This window comes from Lithobates pipiens, unplaced genomic scaffold (genome assembly GCF_037356315.1).
Source record: "Lithobates pipiens isolate NorthernLeopardFrog02 unplaced genomic scaffold, aLitPip1_a1.2 Scaffold_22, whole genome shotgun sequence".
Taxonomy (NCBI): Eukaryota; Metazoa; Chordata; class Amphibia; order Anura; family Ranidae; genus Lithobates; species Lithobates pipiens.
In genome coordinates this window covers 2,488,415-2,511,554 of record NW_027507784.1, presented here as the reverse complement: position 1 = coordinate 2,511,554, position 23,140 = coordinate 2,488,415, and the positions used below count along the sequence as shown (strand labels likewise).

Here is a 23,140-nt window from a genome sequence, read left to right as displayed (position 1 = left end):
GAACACACAAGAGGAGAGAGGAGAAGGAGGAGGAGGAGGATTCAGGCATTGAAGCAGAGGAAGACACACGTCAAACAGTAAGAGATGGTTTTCCATCCGTAGAACCCTTGGGAGTAGTTCTTGGCTGGGCAGAGGCAGTTCCAAATACTGTAATCCTCAGGGCCCCCGAAGAGTCTGTTTCTCATGCCTCTGCAAATTTGCGGTGCATGGGCTCCCTCATGCTACGAAGCTGCGAAAGGACCCAAGAACACGTGGCATAAAGGAAAAGGATCATTATTGATTGGCAACCCTCCTTGACCACCGTTATAAGGGAAAAGTCTCAGAACTCATCCCATCCCCACAGAGAGTGCAGAAGGTGAAATCTCTTAAAGACACCTCAAAGAGAAGTTTATGGAATGCTTTTTCTGACTCTGGAAGGTTACAGTGTTGTGGAACACATTGTTTTGAGGCTTCTGTTGGTCTTAAGAGAGGAGCGATGGAGAAGGTGGCCGCCTATGTGATGCATTTCTCAATTTTTTTTAGTCCTCACTGTCCAGGGCAGTCAGCTTCCACACTCCATTGGCAGCACCTGCATCACGTGGTGGATCATAATCTAGGGGCAAAACAAAGATGGAGAGCTTTCCAGTCGACGAACCACTGGCTTGCTAGGTCATGAGAATAGACCACTGGCCAGAACTTGCCCAGTATGCTAATGAGCTGCTGGGCTGCCCTGCATCCAGCGTGCTTTCTGAATGGGCATTCGGTGCTGCAGGAGGTTTTGTTACTGATCATAGAATGGGTCTGTCCACAGACTCCGTGGACCGTCTGACTTTTATCCAAACGAATCAGTCCTGGTTTACCAGCAACTATGAACTATAAACTATGAGCTATGATGCTGATGTCGCCTACTAACTGTTTTTGGGATGTGGAATCTCTGAGGGACTTCTAGGCTGCCTAGTGTTGTGGATGTTGATTTCATCTGGAATAATTTTTTTGGTGTAGGTTTCTTGGGCACAATTTACACCCAAAGACCAATTGTTCTGCACCTGTTTGACAGGTGCATATCATTAAAGTTTTTTTACAGCAAGGCCAATTCTTGAAGGCGCCACCCAAAGAACAATCTTTCTGTACCCATTACAGAAGTAGAAATCCAAGGTCTGTGGTAGAGACACCAGAATTTATCCAAAAAAATCTCTAATCTTGTTCCCAGTGCACTGCATTGTGGCCTCGTCATACAGACTGGCTCCCCAACCCGTTACTTACAAAATAAAGAAAGCTTGCAGGGAAAATTTAACTTTCTGGGCTTTATAAATAGAATTATTGCTGCAGCAGCTTCTATACACAGCATGGATGTGCCACTTTACAGGTGGACTAAGGGGACCCCCCAGGAACTATATTGAAAGTATTTTTTTATTTTTATACTTTTACTTTAAGCATCAATAAATCACTGCTCATTTTTTACAAACTTTTTTTTATTGATACATGTCCCCCCTAGGGCAGGATCTGCCACAGACTTGTTATAGAAGACTTGAATAAATTCTCTGCCACAGACTTGTTGTAGAACACTTGAATAAGTGAAGGATGTAGACAAACTAAAGCCGCGTACACACAGGCGGACTGTATGGCCAACTTAGTCCGTCAAAACACATTTCAGTGGACAGTCCGCTCGTGTGTGGGTTTCAGCGGACTTTTTCAGCGTGCAGTCTGGTGGACTAAGTATTTCGGAATTTCCATAATACTGTCCGTCATACTTTGGTTTCAGCGGACAGTCCGCTCGTGAGTAGGCTAGTTCGACGGACTAAGAATGGCGCATGCTCAGAAAGGATTTACACGGCGAAAGGGTGCTTTGCTGTGTATTAGACTTCCTATTTCTAGTCCCGTCGTACGTGCTGTACACGTCATCGCGCAAGCTTTCGACGGACTGTTTGTGCATCCGTGTGTGGTCAAGTCCGTTCATTCGAAAGTAGGACGAACTGTCCGTCGGATTGTATGGCGGACTAAGTAGGCCATACAATCCGCCCGTGTGTACGCGGCTTTAGAGAACCCTCGTATGGTACCAGTATCTTGCAGCCAGTCCGGCGATACCATACGAGACCAGATTCACTTGGGGTCTTTCAACTAAGCCTCCAGGCTCCTTCTGAGAAGCCAGCCTTTTGCGTGGCCTTCTCCTGAAGAGTCCTTCCCTGGATGCTTCTCCAGTTGCTGGGCCTCTCCACAAACCGAGACGGCACTGGACCACCTATGAATCCTCCTTCCAGTTACTTTGCCTCAGGCCAGCCAGCCCCCGAGACTCGGAATTGGGTGGATCCCCACCCTAGGCCATGAGAGCTCTGGGGGCTGGTCAGGAGGACCAGGACCAAACAGACAGAAAGCACTTCTGGCCCGGAACCCCCGAAGCCTGTGACGTAAACACCTTAAGTACCCTCTCCCAGAATGCAGAGCAAAACGACACTCCCACTGGGCTGGTTTCCCGAGAAAGAATTTGCACTCAATGCACCTAACTGGACTGCGTTCTAGCACCTTCCAGAGATGACAGCGCCACCTATGGTCAAGCAGAACACAACTCAATGCAGCTAGACTGGTACCGAGACCAAAATTTTGTAAAATGGAACCCAAAACCAAACTGCAGTTCCAGGAATATTAAATGACAAAAACACAAGAGCTACATATATATATATATATATATATATATATATATATATAGCTCTTGTGTTTTGTGTTATATATATATATATATATTGAATATTTGTGGCTCTATGAGAATATATAACAAAATATAAATGTAGATAAAATAACAGCTAATGTTTATGATCTTGTAAACTTCCTCGGATTCATTTTTGGCTTTTTCCAGTTTTTGTCCTACATTTTATTAATAACCAATATCTAGAATCAATTGCAATAATCGATGAGCATTTGCAGAGAGAGATGCCAATACCCCTCCCCCCCTCTCATGTCCTGTGATGGAATATTATGAATATTGCTTAGGCTCTCTACCCTATAGGCAGAAGATCAGATTTCCCATTGCGTGAGATCTGGTGATGAACATCGTGGAGATATTTGCATCCAGTCAATCAGTTTTAATGAACGTTCCTCTACCTTTCCTCATTCAGCTCAGACACACGGTAGGACAGAGGATGGTGGCCTTTATCTGGGTGGTGGGGCTCATCTGTGCCATAGCTGAGTGTGGGTTGGGGGTCCTCTTAAACATCTACATTATAGGTGTGAATGCCGTTGACAGAAGAAGAGGTCGCCCACTGAGTCTGTGTGATAAGATTTTGGTTCTCATGGCCGTCAACAACATTGGCCTGCAGTGCGACATGAACATCGGCACCTTCCTGTTCATCATCTTCCCTGAGATGCTCCAATACCACAACATCTCCTGCCTTATCTCTGTCTTTCTGATCTTCCAGTTCTACTTCAGTTTTTGGATCACGGCCGCTCTGTGTGTCTACTACTGCCTGAGGATCGTCAGCTTCAAGCTCAGTTTCTTCATTTATCTAAAGACTAACATCACCAATGTTGTGACCAGATTCCTAATAGGGTCTGGAGTTGGGTCCTTTGCCACAAGCCTTGCAAGCATTTGGGAAATTAATTTGAAGCTCACCAGGAATGTCACCTCCAGTTCTTTTATCGTCGGCGCCAACGTTAATCTTTCTGACATCACCGGGAATGTCACCTCTAGTCCTTGGATTGTTAACCCCAACATGGAGTTGGCTGCCATAACCGGGAACATCACCTCCAGTCCTAGGATGATTGAGGCCACCATCCAACTGAGTAAGACCTATCAATTTCTGACCATTACCTTCGGCTGCTGTTTGCCATTTGTACTGGCTGTCCTCTCCATCATCCTCACTCTGACCTCTCTGTTGGTCCACTACCATAGTATGAAGTACAATCCTTCAGGTTTCAGCGTTCCCAGACTGGACGCTCACATGAGGGCGGCACGGACCATGGTCTATCTCATCGTATTCTACTCCATCTTCTACCTCTCCGAGGTCAGCCTCTTGGCGTCCTCCCTGACTGTTCAATCCACCTCCGACCTGGCGGCACTGTTCTTTGTTCTGATCTATCCCACCGCTCAGTCCACCATTGTGATCCTGGGAAACTCCAAACTTTGCCCAACGCTTCTGAAAAGCAGCTGGTCTGGCAAGAAGGTCAAACTTCCCAGTGATGTTGTAACATAAATGTAAAAGTGGTATAGTCTTACCAACGCCTGGACATAGGGGAAAAAAGTTGGAAAAAACTTAATTTTTTCCGGCGAGAAGTTAGGGACTTTTAGGAAGCCAAGGCCCGGGTAAGGTCATGTATTTCCATCCCTAGGGACTTTAAATGATATCATGATTTGGTAGAGTCATGAATATCCATCCCATATGCATTTGAGCAAAGAGGGTGTATTTAAAAAAGAGGGGAAGGTGGGACTTTATATGAAGAACCGGACAGCAAAAGGATACTAGGATGAATGTACGGAATTTTGTTAGAAAGCTCAGTTAGAATTCTATAAATACATGGTATCATTATTGAGCAGTTACATAGATATAATAATTGGGCCATTAGACACAATCCATATAAGTTGATGGTGATAACAATAATAAGCAGTAAAAATGATAACAATGCAGTTAATAAATAATAGTATTACATAGGTATAAACACATTAAATTCCTTAATTCATCTCAAGGGAATGGATAAAAATTGGATAAAAATTGTATTCAAATGGTATTGCCTACAGGACCTATGGCCTCACTGGACCCTCAATACACCCTCTTCGCTCAAACGCTTGGACATAGACGTAGAAGTAGCATTGTAGATAGAATTTATTTCAGTGGTGTTAAAGACCCTATATTCTCTTAATTCAGTGGACAGATGGTCCCAAATTGGTATCTGAAATAAAAAGGGCCAGCCTGTTGGCTAGGACTGACACTTACAGTGGTGTGAAAAAGTGTTTGCCCCCTTCCTCATTTCCTGTTCCTTTGCATGTTTGTCACACTTAAGTGTTTCGGAACATCAAACCAATTTAAACAATAGTCAAGGACAGCACAAGTAAACACAAAATGCAATTTGTAAATGAAGGTGTTTGTTATTAAAGGTGAAAAAAAATCCAAACCATCATGGCCCTGTGTGAAAAAGTGATTGCCCCCCTTGTTAAAACATACTATAACTGTGGTTGTCCACACCTGAGTTCAATTTCTCTAGCCACACCCAGGCCTGATTATTGCCACACCTGTTCACAATCAAGGCATCACTTAAATAGGAGCTGCTTGACACAGTAAGGTCCACCAGAAGATCCTTAAAAGCTACACATCATGCCGAGACCCAAAGAAATTCAGGAACAATTGAGAAAGAAAGTAATTGAGATCTATCAGTCTGGAAAGGGTTATAAAGCCATTTCCAAAGCTTTGGGAATCCAGCGAACCACAGTGAGAGCCATTATCCACAAATGGCGAAGACATGGAACAGTGGTGAACCTTCCCAGGAGTGGCCGGCCGCCCAAAATTACCCCAAGAGCGCAGCGACGACTCATCCAAGAGGTCACAAAAGACCCCACAACAACGTCCAAGGAACTGCAGGCCTCACTTGCCTCAGTTAAGGTCAGCGTTCATGCCTCCACCATCAGGAAAAGACTGGGCAAAAATGGCCTGCATGGCAGAGTTCCAAGGAGAAAACCACTGCTGAGCAAAAAGAACATCAAAGCTCGTCTCAATTTCTCCACAACACATCTTGATGATCCCCAAGACTTTTGGGACAACATTCTGTGGAGCGATGAGACAAAAGTGGAACTCTTTGGAAGGTGTGTGTCCAAGTATATCTGGCGTAGAAGGAACACTGCATTTCATAAAAAGAACATTATACCAACAGTAAAATATGGTGGTGGTAGTGTGATGGTCTGGGGCTGTTTTGCTGCTTCAGGACCTGGAAGACTTGCCGTGATAAAAGGAACTATGAATTCTGCTGTCTACCAAGAGATCCTGAAGGAGAATGTCCGACCATCTGTTCGTGTACTCAAGCGGAAACGAACTTGGGTTCTGCAGCAGGACAATGATCCTAAACACACCAGCAAGTCCACCACCGAATGGCTGAAGAAAAACAAAATGAAGACTTTGGAGTGGCCTAGCCAAAGTCCTGACCTGAATCCTATTGAGATGTTGTGGTATGACCTTAAAAAGGCCGTTCATGCTCGAAAACCCTCTAATGTAACTGAATTAGGACAATTCTGCAAAGATGAGTGGGCCAAAATTCCTCCAGGACGCTGTAAAAGCCCCATTGCACGTTATCGCAAACGCTTGGTTGCAGTTGTTGCTGCTAAGGGTGGCCCAACCAGTTATTAGGTTTAGGGGGCAATCACTTTTTCACACAGGGCCATGATGGTTTGGATTTTTTTTCACCTTTAATAATAAACACCTTCATTTACAAATTGCATTTTGTGTTTACTTGTGTTGTCCTTGACTATTGTTTAAATTGGTTTGATGTTCCGAAACACTTAAGTGTGACAAACATGCAAAGGAACAGGAAATGAGGAAGGGGGCAAACACTTTTTCACACCACTGTAGGTGCCAATAAAATGTCCCCATCCTTGTAGATATATTGTAGAGTTGTTACCTCACTGAGCCTCGAAGGAAAGTCCTAGTCAATTCATCTACAAGCCCAGTAGGGGACGAGGCCTGTGCACCTGGAGGAAGGCCCCAAGTGTCTACCCACCGTTGATTTGTCAAAGATTAGAGGAATCTATCTTATCTCTCATAAGAAAAACTAAAATATTAGTTGCAGAGAGATGAAAATAATTCCTTCTGATCGTACACATTTCGGGGTAAATGTACATAAAAATTGTATGTGTAGTGTGTGAAACCCCCAAAACAGTTATATGGCGCCTGACTGACGCGCTGGTGTTGGGAATTCTATTTCTGACCCGACCATCAAACCATTCCTGGCCCATTTAACTCCGGTCCCTTCAGAACATAGAACCATCCTGTGGGTTCGGAAGGGAACGCCTCCCAGGACTGGTTGGACAAGGGCTAAAGTCCAGCCCACATTCACATCTTTTGGGCTGGGAAGAGAAAATCTCCCAGGGCTAATTGGCTAAGGGCTAAAGGCCCACCCACATTCATATCCTCTAGGGTGAGAAGGGAACACTCCTCAGGGCTGATTGGCTAAGGATAAAGTCCAGTCCACATCCATATCCTCCGGGCTGGGAAGGGAACACCCCTCAGGGCTGATTGGCCAAGGATAAAGTCCAGCCCACATCTCTATCCTACGGGCTGGGAAGGGAACACCCCTCAGGGCTGATTGGCCAAGGATAAAGTCCAGCCCATATCCATATCCTCTGGGCTGGGAAGGGAACACCCCTCAGGGCTGATTGGCCAAGGATAAAGTCCAGCCCACATCTCTATCCTCCGGGCTGGGAAGGGAACACCCCTCAGGGCTGATTGGCCAAGGATAAAGTCCAGCCCACATCTCTATCCTCCGGGCTGGGAAGGGAACACCCCTCAGGGCTGATTGTCCAAGAGCTAAAGTCCAGCCCACATCCATATCCTCCGGGCTGGGAAGGGAACACCCCTCAGGGCTGATTGGCCAAGGATAAAGTCCAGCCCACATCTCTATCCTCCGACCTGGGAAGGGAACACCCCTCAGGGCTGATTGTCCAAGAGCTAAAGTCCAGCCCACATCCATATCCTCCAGGCTGGGAAGGGAACACCCATCAGGGCTGATTGGCTAAGGATAAAGTCCAACCCACATCTATATCCCCCAGGTTGGGAAGGGAACACCCCTCAGGGCTGATTTGCTGAGGACTAAAGTCCAGCCCACATCCATATCTCTATAAATTGAGGAGCCTGAGATATGGGTCTAACCGGGTGATTGGGGACGTTCTAACATGCTTCCGTCATAGGATAAACATCGGTAAATTTATTTAATTTATTATCCCTTTTATTTTCATAGTGAATAGTCATCTCTGTGTTTGTCCTTTTTTGTCTTTTTTGATTTTTTTGTAATTCTTTTTCTCTGTACATGTTTTTACGCACTGCTTACTTTTGGGGTATTAAATAATTCAACGAATGGGAGTCTTCTGTGTACTGAGCTTGCCTAGGATCCCCGAGAGATTGTTGGATTGTACTGTCTATGTGTTCAGTCTGAACCAGCAGATCTGCCAGACGGAGATCTGTGTGTGTGTGGTGGCCTAGCAGACCAGTCAGAGGACAAACTGCAAGGCGGAGGTAAGCTACTGTTAGGTGTGTGTCTGCTGTATGCAAAAATCAATAGTGGGATCTCCCCCCCCCCCCAAAAAAAGTCACACCAGACCCTTATCCAAGCAGTAAAGCCATTTAAATATTTAATGATAAACATCCACTCACCGCCCCCTTTATTAGGTCCCCCTTGCTGGTAGCGGGTTGGACCCCCTTTGGCCTTCATTCTTGGTGAAATAGCTACAACGAGGTGTTGGAAACGTTCCTCAGAGATGTGGTGAGTGTGGAGGCCATTGGAGGACAGGGACCTCATTGTCCAGTGGTGAGATGATTGGAGCTTTGTGACATGGGGCATTATCCTGCTGGAAGGACACCCCATCCCCCACACCATTACACCCCCTCCACCAGCCTGAACCGGTGATATCCCATCCCCCACACCATTACACCCCCTCCACCAGCCTGAACCGGTGATACCCCATCCCCCACACCATTACACCCCCACCACCAGCCTGAACCGGTGATATCCCATCCCCCACACCATTACACCCCCACCACCAGCCTGAACCGGTGATACCCCATCCCCCACACCATTACACCCCCACCACCAGCCTGAACCGGTGATACCCCATCCCCCACACCATTACACCCCCACCACCAGCCTGAACCGGTGATACCCCATCCCCCACACCATTACACCCCCACCACCAGCCTGAACCGGTGATACCCCATCCCCCACACCATTACACCCCCACCACCAGCCTGAACCGGTGATACCCCATCCCCCGCACCATTACACCCCCACCACCAGCCTGAACCGGTGATACCCCATCCCCCACACCATTACACCCCCACCACCAGCCTGAACCGGTGATACCCCATCCCCCACACCATTACACCCCCACCACCAGCCTGAACCGGTGATACCCCATCCCCCACACCATTACACCCCCACCACCAGCCTGAACCGGTGATACCCCATCCCCCGCACCATTACACCCCCACCACCAGCCTGAACCGGTGATACCCCATCCCCCACACCATTACACCACCACCACCAGCCTGAACCGGTGATACCCCATTCCCCGCACCATTACACCCCCACCACCAGCCTGAACCGGTGATACCCCATCCCCCACACCATTACACCCCCACCACCAGCCTGAACCGGTGATACCCCATCCCCCACACCATTACACCCCCACCACCAGCCTGAACCGGTGATACCCCATCCCCCACACCATTACACCCCCACCACCAGCCTGAACCAGTGAATTCCCATCCCCCACCCCATTACACCCCCACCACCAGCCTGAACCGGTGATACCCCATTCCCCGCACCATTACACCCCCACCACCAGCCTGAACCGGTGATACCCCATTCCCCGCACCATTACACCCCCACCACCAGCCTGAACCGGTGATACCCCATCCCCCACACCATTACACCCCCACCACCAGCCTGAACCGGTGATACCCCATCCCCCGCACCATTACACCCCCACCACCAGCCTGAACCGGTGATACCCCATCCCCCACACCATTACACCCCCACCACCAGCCTGAACCGGTGATACCCCATCCCCCGCACCATTACACCCCCACCACCAGCCTGAACCGGTGATACCCCATCCCCCCACACTATCCTTAAACTGTTCCCACAAAGTTCCCACTACATGTTCCCACTACGAACCGGTGATACCCCATTCCCGGCACCATTACACCCCCACCACCAGCCTGAACCGGTGATACCCCATCCCCCACACCATTACACCCCCACCACCAGCCTGAACCGGTGATACCCCATCCCCCGCACCATTACACCCCCACCACCAGCCTGAACCGGTGATACCCCATCCCCCACACCATTACACCCCCACCACCAGCCTGAACCGGTGATACCCCATCCCCCGCACCATTACACCCCCACCACCAGCCTGAACCGGTGATACCCCATCCCCCCACACTATCCTTAAACTGTTCCCACAAAGTTCCCACTACATGTTCCCACTACGAAGACGTAGTGACGAAACGCGTATTGGGCGTGACCAAGCAGCTACACGTCATCGCAGAGGAGATGGTTTGAATGTTTACCCGGGACCCGCCGTGGAACGCTGAGACCGTGTACGATCTTGATGTGCTCAGGACTGCGGTGAGACAAACCTAATCGCACTGCGAGTGACATTAATGATAACGATTTTACAATTTTAAAATTGTGTACGTATGTTTTTATTTGCGCATGAGAAATTTATTAAATAAAAAAAAAACGGTTTGCACTATGGAACATGTTTTTCATCTTTTCCTACATGTGAATTTGTTTTGAGTGGAGTACTGTAAATCTAAAAATGCGCATGCTCAGTACGGAGCAGACGAAGCTTCGGAAAATCTCCGAAGCTGAACGGCGCCTGCGCCGTGAGTGGAGGTGGTAGCCCCACCATCCAAGCGGACATAGGGTTGTGAATTTTAGAGGGGCTTCGCTCGCCACGCTTCGGGCTCGGCCTCGCTGCGCTCGGCTCTTTTTTATTCTAACTCTATGTCCACTTGGATGGTGGGGCTACCACCTCCACTCACGGCGCAGGCGCCGTTCATCCTCGGCAATTTTCGGAATCTGTGTTCCTGTGTACTGCGCATGCGCAGTACGCAGCGGACACTGTCTGATGGAGGACGCTATTTGACAAGACACCGGCGCCATGAGGGGGCTGCCTGCCGGGGGGGAGGGGGAGGACGCGCTAGCCTGCCGGGTGGCTGCGGGGGAGCTGTTTCTCCCGCCCGCCTCCTTCTCCCGGTGTTCCGCCGGGGGGAGGGGGGGAGGATGCGCTAGCCTGCCCGGGGGGGTGGTGGGGGTTGGTCCGCCGGGTGGCTGCGGGGGGAACAGTGTCTCCCGCCTGCCTCCTTTCTGCCGGGGGAGGGGGCGTTATGCTGATTCTGTAAGTGACAAGTGTCATGTTTGGCTTTGTGTCACATTGCCAAGCCTCCCCTTTTTTATTGAGGACTTTGGTTTCCAGTGCTTTTTTGCAGCAGACGCCCCCTGGAGCATTCAAGAAATTTCCTCCTGTTCTAGCAATTCTTAAATTATATAAAAAAAAAATAAATGCTAAACGATACAATTCAACAGCTGATACATCCTCTCTGTACCCCACTGGAGTAGACACGTCAAAATGGCCACTTCCCTGTGTCACACTCTCTTACAAATCAATTCGTACTGGTACCTAGAATCCGGGTACTAGTTTGTCACCTGCTTCTACCTCTCCCCAGTGGATCTTCATGTCATGTATCCCTTTGTCCCAGATATCTGTTAACACTGAGAACAAGGTGAGCTTTACTGCATACTGTTTGGAGTTGCCCTGCCCTAGACTCCTCCTTTTTGGATGGATGCAGTGCTACTCCTGTGCCAATCCATTGCTTAGACATCTATGAGCCGTCAATGGAGGGAAGAGGTTTTTTCTGTTCCGTATTTTCATGTAACTACTAAAACTGTTAGGAAACTCTCTGTCATTTGTAGCAGCATTAGGCTACACCATCATTAACAGTTCCCCAGAGAGAGCTGAGTACCTAATAGCCGCCCCCCCCGCCTGAGCTCCACGTGGCAGGGTTCCCCCCCCCGCCTGAGCTCCACGTGGCGGGGTTCACCCCCCGCCTGAGCTCCACGTGGCGGGGTCCCCTCCCCCCGCCTGAGCTCCACATGGCGGGGTCCCCCCGCCTGAGCTTCACGTGGCGGGGTCCCCCCGCCTGAGCTTCACGTGGCGGGGTTCCCCCTCACCTGAGCTCCACGTGGCGGGGTCCCCCCCGCCTGAGCTCCACGTGGCGGGGTTCACCCCCGCCTGAGCTCCACGTGGCGGGGTTCACCCCCCGCCTGAGCTCCACGTGGCGGGGTCCTCCCCCCGCCTGAGCTCCACGTGGCGGGGTTCCCCCCCGCCTGAGCTCCACGTGGCGGGGTCCCCCCCGCCTGAGCTCCACGTGGCGGGGTTCCCCCCCGCCTGAGCTCCACGTTCTATGTGCAATTTGCATTCTTGGGCAATTTGCAGTCTTGTACAGGTTGCGTTCTTGTGCTATTATATTCTCGTGCCATTCATGTTCTCGTGCTATTCCCGGTTTTCTCATGCAATTTTACGTTCTTGTGCATTTTATGGTTTTCTCATGCGTTACGTTCTCATGCATTTGCGGTCTTATGCGATTACGGTCTCGGGTCATTCACGTTCTCTAAGCGATTACGTTCTCAAAGTGGTTACGTCTTCATGCAGTTGCGTTTCCATGCATTTGCATTTTCATGCAGTTATGTTCTCGTTTTCGTTTTACGTTCTCATGTAGTTAGGTTCTCGTTTCGTTTTACGTTCTCGTTTTCGTTTTACGTTCTCGTTTCATTTTACGTTCTCATGTAGTTAGGTTCTCGTTTCATTTTACGTTCTCGTTTTCGTTTTATGTTCTCATGAAGTCATGTTCTCGTTTCATTTTACGTTCTCATGCAGTTAGGTTCTCGTTTCATTTTACGTTCTCGTTTTCGTTTTATGTTCTCATGAAGTCATGTTCTCGTTTCATTTTACGTTCTCATGCAGTTAGGTTCTCGTTTCGTTTTACGGTTTCGTTTCATTTTACGTTCTCGTTTCGTTTTACGTTCTCATCCGATTTGACGTTCTCATGCTTTGTTTTTCACGCACGTTTCGTACTCGTTTTTTACGGTTTCACTTGCAATTGCCATTCTCATGCAATTCACAGGTTATGCACGGCGTGGTCCAGTCGCTGTGCGGTCCAGGCGCTGCTTTGTCCAGGCAGAGCAGGTCCAGCCTGTAGTCCTGTCATAGTATGTTCTGTCACAAGCAGTTTGTCAGCATAATCTGCGTTCATGTTTTAGCGTTTCTGTTGGTTTTCTGTCATAGCGGTCATCTCCAGCATGTCCTGTCATAGCTTGACGGTGCCGTTCAGCCGCGGCATACACTATAGCCATTTCATCGTCATTTCATCGTCATCGTGCTTTCAGTGTTCTTCGTACAGCTGGGTTAGTTAGCAGTGCCCACAGCTCATGATCTGTCACGCCTACAGTTCCATATGGGCCGAGGTTTTATTTTCTATGATTGTTCACCACAATCTCCTCGCTCATATACCATTCATCTTACGATGCATGTTCATTTCATTACGCTTGTACGTCTACCCGCCACGGTCTGTGGGTACACTTGGCCTGGGGGGGGGGGGGGGGTTTATGTTGCTACCTGTGTTTCTGTCATTGCATTTCGTTCGTAGTTTTCCTGTCTTTACATTTGGGTGAGTACTCACATCCAGGATCTGTCATGTCTACGTACCTATACGGGCTGAAGTTTCATTTTTAATTGTTTGTTGTCCACAATCTTCTTGCCCGTATTACATATGTCATACGCTGCACGCTCATTTCTTTGCACTTGTACGTCTACCCACCACGGTCTGTGGGTACGCTAGCCCGAGGGTTTGTTTTGCTACCTGTCTCTGTTGTTTTGTCATAGCATTTCATTTGTGTCATTCCTGTCGTAGAATTTCTATCAGCTAGGGCTTACATCCAGGGTCTGTCACGTCTACGGACCCATACAGGCTGAGGTTTCGTTTTTAATTGATTGCCGTCCCACAATCTTCTCGCCTATATACTATACAACATACGTGCACGTTCACTATTACACCTTTACTACTACCCACCACGGTCTGTGGGTACATCAGCCCTGAGTGTTCGTTTTTAATTGCCTGTGTTAGCGCCGCAGGTTGCTCGGGCTCACTCATTACATACACTAGTTTGTGGACAGTGGAGGGGACGGTGGTGAGGACGGTGGAGGGGACAGTGGTGAGGACGGTGGTGAGGACGATGGAGGGGACGGTGGTGAGGATGGTGGAGGGGACGGTGGAGGGGAAGGTGATGAGGATGGTGGAGGGGACGGTGGAGGGGACAGTGGTGAGGACGGTGGTGAGGACGGTGGAGGGGACGGTGGTGAGGACGGTAGAGGGGACGGTGGAGGGGACGGTGATGAGGATGGTGGAGGGGACGGTGGTGAGGACGGTGGTGAGGACGGTGGAGGGGACGGTGGAGGGGACAGTGGAGGGGACAGTGGAGGGGACGGTGGTGAGGACGGTGGTGAGGACAGTGGAGGGGACGGTGGTGAGGACGGTGGAGGGGACGGTGGTGAGGACGGTGGAGGGGACGGTGGTGAGGACGGTGGAGGGGACGGTGGAGGGGACAGTGATGAGGACGGTGGAGGGGACAGTGGTGAGGACGGTTGTGAGGACGGTGGTGGGGACGGTGGAGGGGACAGTGGTGAGGACGGTGGTGAGGACGATGGAGGGGACGGTGGTGAGGACGGTGGAGGGGACGGTGGAGGGGACGGTGATGAGGATGGTGGAGGGGACGGTGGAGGGGACAGTGGTGAGGACGGTGGTGAGGACGGTGGAGGGGACGGTGGTGAGGACGGTGGAGGGGACGGTGGAGGGGACGGTGGTGAGGACGGTGGTGAGGACAGTGGAGGGGACGGTGGTGAGGACGGTGGAGGGGACGGTGGTGAGGACGGTGGAGGGGACGGTGGTGAGGACGGTGGAGGGGACGGTGGAGGGGACAGTGATGAGGACGGTGGAGGGGACAGTGGTGAGGACGGTTGTGAGGACGGTGGTGGGGACGGTGGAGGGGACAATGGTGAGGACGGTGGTGAGGACGATGGAGGGGACGGTGGTGAGGACGGTGGTGAGGACGGTGGAGGGGACGGTGGAGGGGACGGTGGAGGGGACGGTGGAGGGGACAGTGGTGAGGACGGTGGTGAGGACGGTGGAGGGGACGGTGGTGAGGACGGTGGAGGGGACGGTGGAGGGGACGGTGATGAGGATGGTGGAGGGGACGGTGGTGAGGACGGTGGTGAGGACGGTGGAGGGGACAGTGGAGGGGACGGTGGTGAGGACGGTGGTGAGGACGGTGGAGGGGACGGTGGTGAGGACGGTGGAGGGGACGGTGGTGAGGACGGTGGAGGGGACAGTGATGAGGACGGTGGAGGGGACAGTGGTGAGGACGGTGGTGAGGACGGTGGAGGGGACAGTGGTGAGGACAGTGGTGAGGACGGTGGTGAGGACGGTGGAGGGGACGGTGGTGAGGACGGTGGAGGGGACAGTGGTGAGGACAGTGGTGAGGACGGTGTCGAGGACGGTGGTGATGACGGTAGAGGGGACGGTGGAGGGGACGGGGGTGAGGACGGTGGAGGGGACGGTGGAGGGGACAGTGGACGGGACGGTGGTGAGGACGGTGGTGAGGACGGTGGAGGGGACAGTGGAGGGGACGGTGGTGAGGACGGTGGTGAGGACGGTGGAGGGGACAGTTTGTTGTCCACAATCTTCTTGCCCATATTACATATGTCATACGCTGCACGCTCATTTCTTTGCACTTGTACGTCTACCCACCACGGTCTGTGGGTACGCTAGCCCGAGGGTTTGTTTTGCTACCTGTCTCTGTTGTTTTGTCATAGCATTTCATTTGTGTCATTCCTGTCGTAGAATTTCTATCAGCTAGGGCTTACATCCAGGGTCTGTCACGTCTACGGACCCATACAGGCTGAGGTTTCGTTTTTAATTGATTGCCGTCCCACAATCTTCTCACCTATATACTATACAACATACGTGCACGTTCACTATTACACCTTTACTACTACCCACCACGGTCTGTGGGTACATCAGCCCTGAGTGTTCGTTTTTAATTGCCTGTGTTAGCGCCGCAGGTTGCTCGGGCTCACTCATTACATACACTAGTTTGTGGACAGTGGAGGGGACGGTGGTGAGGACGGTGGAGGGGACAGTGGTGAGGACGGTGGTGAGGACGATGGAGGGGACGGTGGTGAGGATGGTGGAGGGGACGGTGGAGGGGAAGGTGATGAGGATGGTGGAGGGGACGGTGGAGGGGACAGTGGTGAGGACGGTGGTGAGGACGGTGGAGGGGACGGTGGTGAGGACGGTAGAGGGGACGGTGGAGGGGACGGTGATGAGGATGGTGGAGGGGACGGTGGTGAGGACGGTGGAGGGGACGGTGGAGGGGACAGTGGAGGGGACAGTGGAGGGGACGGTGGTGAGGACGGTGGTGAGGACAGTGGAGGGGACGGTGGTGAGGACGGTGGAGGGGACGGTGGTGAGGACGGTGGAGGGGACGGTGGAGGGGACAGTGATGAGGACGGTGGAGGGGACAGTGGTGAGGACGGTTGTGAGGACGGTGGTGGGGACGGTGGAGGGGACAGTGGTGAGGACGGTGGTGAGGACGATGGAGGGGACGGTGGTGAGGACGGTGGAGGGGACGGTGGAGGGGACGGTGATGAGGATGGTGGAGGGGACGGTGGAGGGGACAGTGGTGAGGACGGTGGTGAGGACGGTGGAGGGGACGGTGGTGAGGACGGTGGAGGGGACGGTGGTGAGGACGGTGGTGAGGACAGTGGAGGGGACGGTGGTGAGGACGGTGGAGGGGACGGTGGTGAGGACGGTGGAGGGGACGGTGGTGAGGACGGTGGAGGGGACGGTGGAGGGGACAGTGATGAGGACGGTGGAGGGGACAGTGGTGAGGACGGTTGTGAGGACGGTGGTGGGGACGGTGGAGGGGACAGTGGTGAGGACGGTGGTGAGGACGATGGAGGGGACGGTGGTGAGGACGGTGGTGAGGACGGTGGAGGGGACGGTGGAGGGGACGGTGGAGGGGACGGTGGAGGGGACAGTGGTGAGGATGGTGGTGAGGACGGTGGAGGGGACGGTGGTGAGGACGGTGGAGGGGACGGTGGAGGGGACGGTGATGAGGATGGTGGAGGGGACGGTGGTGAGGACGGTGGTGAGGACGGTGGAGGGGACAGTGGAGGGGACGGTGGTGAGGACGGTGGTGAGGACGGTGGAGGGGACGGTGGTGAGGACGGTGGAGGGGACGGTGGTGAGGACGGTGGAGGGGACAGTGATGAGGACGGTGGAGGGGACAGTGGTGAGGACGGTGGTGAGGACGGTGGAGGGGACAGTGGTGAGGACGGTGGTGAGGACGGTGGAGGGGACGGTGGTGAGGACGGTGGAGGGGACAGTGGTGAGGACAGTGGTGAGGACGGTGTCGAGGACGGTGGTGATGACGGTAGAGGGGACGGTGGAGGGGACGGGGGTGAGGACGGTGGAGGGGACGGTGGAGGGGACAGTGGACGGGACGGTGGTGAGGACGGTGGTGAGGACGGTGGAGGGGACAGTGGAGGGGACGGTGGTGAGGACGGTGGTGAGGACGGTGGAGGGGACAGTGGTGAGGACGGTGGAGGGGACAGTGGTGAGGACGGTGGTGAGGACGGTGGAGGGGACGGTGGTGAGGACGGTGGAGGGGACAGTGGTGAGGACGGTGGTGAGGGCAGTGGAGGGGACGGTGGTGAGGACGGTGGTGAGGACAGTGGAGGGGACAGTGGTGAGGACGGTGGAGGGGACGGTGGTGAGGACGGTGGAGGGGACGGTGGTGAGGACGGTGGTGAGGACGGTGGAGGGGACGGTGGTGAGGACGGTGGTGAGGACGGTGGAGGGGACGGTGGAGGGGACGGTGGTGAGGACGGTGGTGAGGACGGTGGTGAGGACGGTGGTGAGGACGGTGGAGGGGACGGTGGAGGGGACGTGGTGAGGACGGTGGTGAGGACGGTGGAGGGGACGGTGGAGGGGACGGTGGTGAGGACGGTGGAGGGGACGGTGGAGGTGACGGTGGAGGTGACGGTGGTGAGGACGGTGGAGGGGACGGTGGAGGGGACAGTGGTGAGGACGGTGGAGGGGACGGTGGAGGGGACGGTGGTGAGGACGGTGGTGAGGACGGTGGAGGGGACGGTGGAGGGGACAGTGGAGGGAACGGTGGTGAGGACGGTGGTGAGGACGGTGGTGAGGACGGTGGAGGGGACGGTGGAGGGGACGGTGGTGAGGACGGTGGAGGGGACGGTGGTGAGGACGGTGGAGGGGACGGTGGTGAGGACGGTGGAGGGGACGGTGGAGGGGACAGTGGTGAGGACGGTGGAGGGGACAGTGGTGAGGACAGTGGTGAGGACGGTGGAGGGGACAGTGGTAAGGACGGTGGTGAGGACGGTGGAGGGGACGGTGGTGAGGACGGTGGAGGGGACAGTGGTGAGGACAGTGGTGAGGACGGTGGAGGGGACAGTGGTAAGGACGGTGGTGAGGACGGTGGAGGGGACGGTGGTGAGGACGGTGGAGGGGACAGTGGTGAGGACAGTGGTGAGGACGGTGGAGGGGACGGTGGTGAGGACGGTGGTGATGACGGTGGAGGGGGCGGTGGAGGGGACGGGGGTGAGGACGGTGGAGGGGACGGTGGAGGGGACAGTGGTGAGGACGGTGGTGAGGACGGTGGAGGGGACAGTGGTGAGGACGGTGGTGAGGACGGTGGTGAGGACGGTGGAGGGGACAGTGGTGAGGACGGTGGAGGGGACAGTGGTGAGGACGGTGGTGGGGACGGTGGTGAGGACGGTGGAGGGGACAGTGGTGAGGACAGTGGTGAGGACGGTGTCGAGGACGGTGGAGGGGACGGTGGTGAGGACGGTGGTGATGACGGTGGAGGGGACGGTGGTGAGGACGGTGGAGGGGACGGGGGTGAGGACGGTGGAGGGGACGGGGGTGAGGATGGTGGATTGGACGGTGGAGGGGACAGTGGAGGGGACGGTGCTGAGGACGGTGGTGAGGACGGTGGTGAGGACGGTGGAGGGGACAGTGGAGGGGACGGTGGTGAGGACGGTGAAGGGGACGGTGGTGAGGACGGTGGAGGGGACGGTGGTGAGGACGGTGGAGGGGACGGTGGTGAGGACGGTGGAGGGGACAGTGGTGAGGACAGTGGTGAGGACGGTGGTGAGGACGGTGGAGGGGACAGTGGTGAGGACGGTGGAGGGGACGGTGGAGGGGACGGTGGTGAGGACGGTGGAGGGGACGGTGGTGAGGACGGTGGAGGGGACGGTGGAGGGGACGGTGGTGAGGACGGTGGAGGGGACGGTGGAGGGGACGGTGGTGAGGACGCTGGAGGGGACGGTGGAGGGGGCGGTGGAGGGGACGGTGGTGAGGATGGTGGTGAGGACGGTGGTGAGGACGGTGGAGGGGATGGTGGAGGGGACGGTGGTGAGGACGGTGGTGAGGACGGTGGAGGGGACGGTGGAGGGGGCGGTGGAGGGGACGGTGGTGAGGAAGGTGGAGGGGACAGTGGAGGGGATGGTGGTGAGGACGGTGGTGAGGACGGTGGAGGGGACAGTGGAGGGGATGGTGGTGAGGATGGTGGAGGGGACAGTGGTGAGGACGGTGGTGAGGACGGTGGAGGGGACGGTGGTGAGGACGGTGGAGGGGACAGTGGTGAGGACGGTGGAGGGGACGGTGGTGAGGACGGTGGTGATGACGGTGGAGGGGACGTTGGAGGGGACGGCGGTGAGGACGGTGGAGGGGACGGGGGTGAGGACAGTGGAGGGGACGGTGGAGGGGACGGGGGTGAGGACGGTGGAGGGGACGGTGGTGAGGACGGTGGAGGGGACAGTGGAGGGGACGGTGGTGGTAATAGTGGAGAGGACAGTGGAGAGGATGGTGGTGGAGACAGTGGAGGGGGTGGGTGGGGCCAGTGGTGATGATGGTCGTGGGTACAGTGGAGAGGGTGGCGGGGATGGTGATGGAAAGGGTGGGGCAGTGGTGAGGATGGGGTTGGAATCTGTAGGAACACCGTACCCACCACTGTTCCCACCCTTTGTGACCCCCCTCCCCATAACTCCTCCTTCACTATCTCTTCCATTTTCCCCATCCATTCCCACCCCCCTTCCCCACCACCACCCACCCTTCTATATACACAAAGAAAATAAGGAGACACCCCACCACCACCATAACTGGGAAGCAGATCCGGTGCAAGGGTGTCTAAGGCTGTTCATTGGGCAGGGTTACCCCAACAAGGGCTCATGATCCCTACTCCCATCCCCACCACTGTTCCCATCACCATCCTTAATACTGTTCCCCTCACTGTCCTTGCCACTGTCCCCATTACTATCCTAACCCATTGCCACCCCCTCCAGTATCCTCACCACTGTCCCCACCAATTTCAACCTCCATCCCCCCACTGTCCCCTACACTGCCACCACTACCGTGCTTGCCACTGTCCCAACCTCTGTCCCCACCACTGTTCCACCCATTCCCAACACCATCCCCTTCTATATCCTTACCACTGTCCTCACCCATCCCCACCACTGCCCTACCCCACTGTCCTCACCCATTCCTAACCCCATCCCCACCACTGCCCACTCCACTATCCCCACCCCCCCATCCCTAACACCATCCCCAACACCATCCCCACCCCCCGTACCCAACACTGTCCCCACCCTTTCCCACCCCCTACCCCACCACTGTCCTCTCCACTATCCCCACCCCCGTCCCCAACACCATCCCCACCACTGTCCCCACCCATTCCCCCCCTACCCCACCACCACCTCCTCCAATATCTCCACCACTGTCCCCTCCACTATCCCCACCCCCCGTACCCAACACTGTCCCCACCCATTCCCACCCCCTACCCCACCACCACATCCTTCAATATCCTCACCACTGTCCTCTCCACTATCCCCACCCTTGTCCCCACCCATCCCCACCACTGCCCCTCCCCATTTGTTCCCACCCCCATCCTTACCACCACCACCATCCCCTCCATTATCTCCACCCCCAACCACATCCCCAACACTTTCCCCACCCATTCCCACCCCCACCCCCCTGTCCTCACCCACTCACAGCCCCATCCCCACCACTGTCCCCTCCACTATCTCCACCCCCCATCCCCAACACTGTTCCCACCCATTCCCACCCCCAACCCTACCACTGTCCTCTCCACTATCCCCACCCTTGTCCCCACCTATCCCCACCGCTGCCCCCCCACTGTCCCCATTTCTTCCCAACCCCATCCTTACCACCACCCCCTCCACTATCCGCACACCCAACAACATCCCCAACACTTTCCCCACCAATTCCCACCCCCACCCCCACCACTGTCCCCTCCACTATCCTTACCACTGTCCCCACCAATTTCAACCCCCATCCCAACCAATGTCCCCCCCCTTTGTCTCACAATGTACATTAGAAGCTGCAGACAGTCAGATAGAGCCGTCTCATTTCCTGGCTGGAGGACAGCTTGCCTCATTTAGCCCTCTGCAGCCTGACCTTCCCTGGCCCCGCCCTTTCATTCATTGGATTTCAGTTCTTTCAGTCATGGAGGCTCAGTATCAAACGTGGGTGTTACCTATGCAAATACAGCCCACCTAGGAACGCCCACTCCTTCAGACTGTTCAAGGCATTGTGATATTTACATAACTCCTCCCAAGGGCCAGCCCACTGCGTGCATCAGGATTCCCGACTGAGGGCTCTTGGGAGGAGTACTGAGGCCTGGGGGGCTGGGATGTTTCCAGGAAGCCCCTCCCACCAGCCATGATCTGCCTGCATTGCATAGAGAAGAGCAGAGACCCGGTGATGACATCACTAGGACTAAAGTAAGGTGTGTGATGCCAATGGAAAAAAATGTATTTTAGAGTGTCATTAACATATTGATGAGGGGGAGGGGGGACCGGGGAAAGAAAAATATAAACAAATTTAGGTATCGGTGTCTGACATCCTGACCATCCAACTCCCCTGCTACTGTCAGCGACATTCTGGGATTTGAACTGATGTAAATGCAGCATAAAGAATGAGACCTCTGCAGCATCTCCAGGAGGAACCTGAGCGGAGCGCAGGAGGCGGAGTCAGGGTGGGGGCGAGGACACCCAACTGAGGGGTTGAGTCTCCCCTGCAGACCCTAAAATACAGCTCTCTATCTGCCATGGCACTACAACTCCCAGCATGCCCTGCTAGCCGGGTACCAGGTGTAGGGTATAGGCTGATGGATCATTCTGGGATTTCTAGTCCCATGCACCTCATTGGCTCCCGTGGCCCCCAACACCCACCCCCCTGTGTTGTACATATTCTATTGGCTGGAATATGAACTGGGAACGTTACACGAGGCTGCAAGAGATCAATGCTATTATTGTAATCACGGTTCCCACCACAAACAGCTGAGAACCAAGGGCCACTCATCATTCACCAAGAGGCCACACATCATACACTAAGGGGCCACATCTGGCCCTTGAACCTCAGGCTGGGCACCAGGGGCTTAGAGGTGGCCACACATATCTATAAAGGTCTGTGCACAGGTGAGACTAATAAGGAGATCTGGCTACCAGGTAGGATATGGACCCAGAGCTGAAGCCTTCGTCCCACCCAAAGCTCCACAAAGTCTCCGGGGTCCAGGACCCCAGACCATGACTAAGGATTAGGATGGGAGCCCCTTGACAGACCTACGTGCCACCTACACCACCCACAATCCTGCCAGCCAGATGAAAGTTTCCGGCACACGCAATCTACATTAATTGAAGGCCTTGTACATTTCGTGACGATCTGGATTACCTGGACCTCGTTCCTTATTATAGAAAGGCTCTGATTACAGGTTATCCCTCTGAGAATTCTGGGGCCATTGTTGCCTTCGGTGGTAAGGATTAGCTCCTGAATGGTGTGTGACAAACACAGGTGTCACCTCTCCGCCGTGTCATATTAATCACACAAAGAGAAGGGATAATAGAACAAGTTTCTTTCAGGAAAACATGACGAGGCTTTAACCGTTTGGTGCTGAAATGAGGATTTTTGGAGCCTTGTAGATGGCTAGCGCAGTGACCTAATGAGTCTGAAGGTACTAGTAGATATGAGGAAATATCAGGAGGGGGGGGGGGGTGGTAAGCCTTCTCCCCCGGGCATACCTAATCTCTCGGTTTCTAGGACCTTTCACTGAGCTCGGGGCTGTGAAGAAAGCTCTTCTATTGTGGTTCTTGCTGGGCAGAGTTATTGGTTATTCTCAGAAATCAAGATAGATAAGTCAGATACTGAGAACAAGAAAGCAGAAGACGTAGTTGCAAAATAAAGAGCTAAATTTTTCACAACCTCTCACTGGCAGAAGAACACCAATCGTTTATAGACTTTAG

At 53.9% G+C, this 23,140-nt stretch overlaps 1 protein-coding gene across 1 annotated transcript; it reads left to right on the top strand.

Moving 5' to 3' along the window:
- Positions 1-3,017: 3,017 nt before the first annotated feature.
- On the top strand, positions 3,018-4,163 carry LOC143925301 (taste receptor type 2 member 9-like). Its single transcript, XM_077449884.1, has one exon. The coding sequence runs from the start codon at positions 3,018-3,020 to the stop codon at positions 4,161-4,163; it is 1,146 nt and encodes a 381-aa protein (XP_077306010.1).
- The last annotated feature ends 18,977 nt before the right edge of the window (positions 4,164-23,140 follow it).

Bases quoted from the DNA above. Each gene is read 5' to 3' on its own strand.
- LOC143925301 (XM_077449884.1), top strand. From the start codon at position 3,018: ATGAACATCGTGGAGATATTTGCATCCAGTCAATCAGTTTTAATGAAC.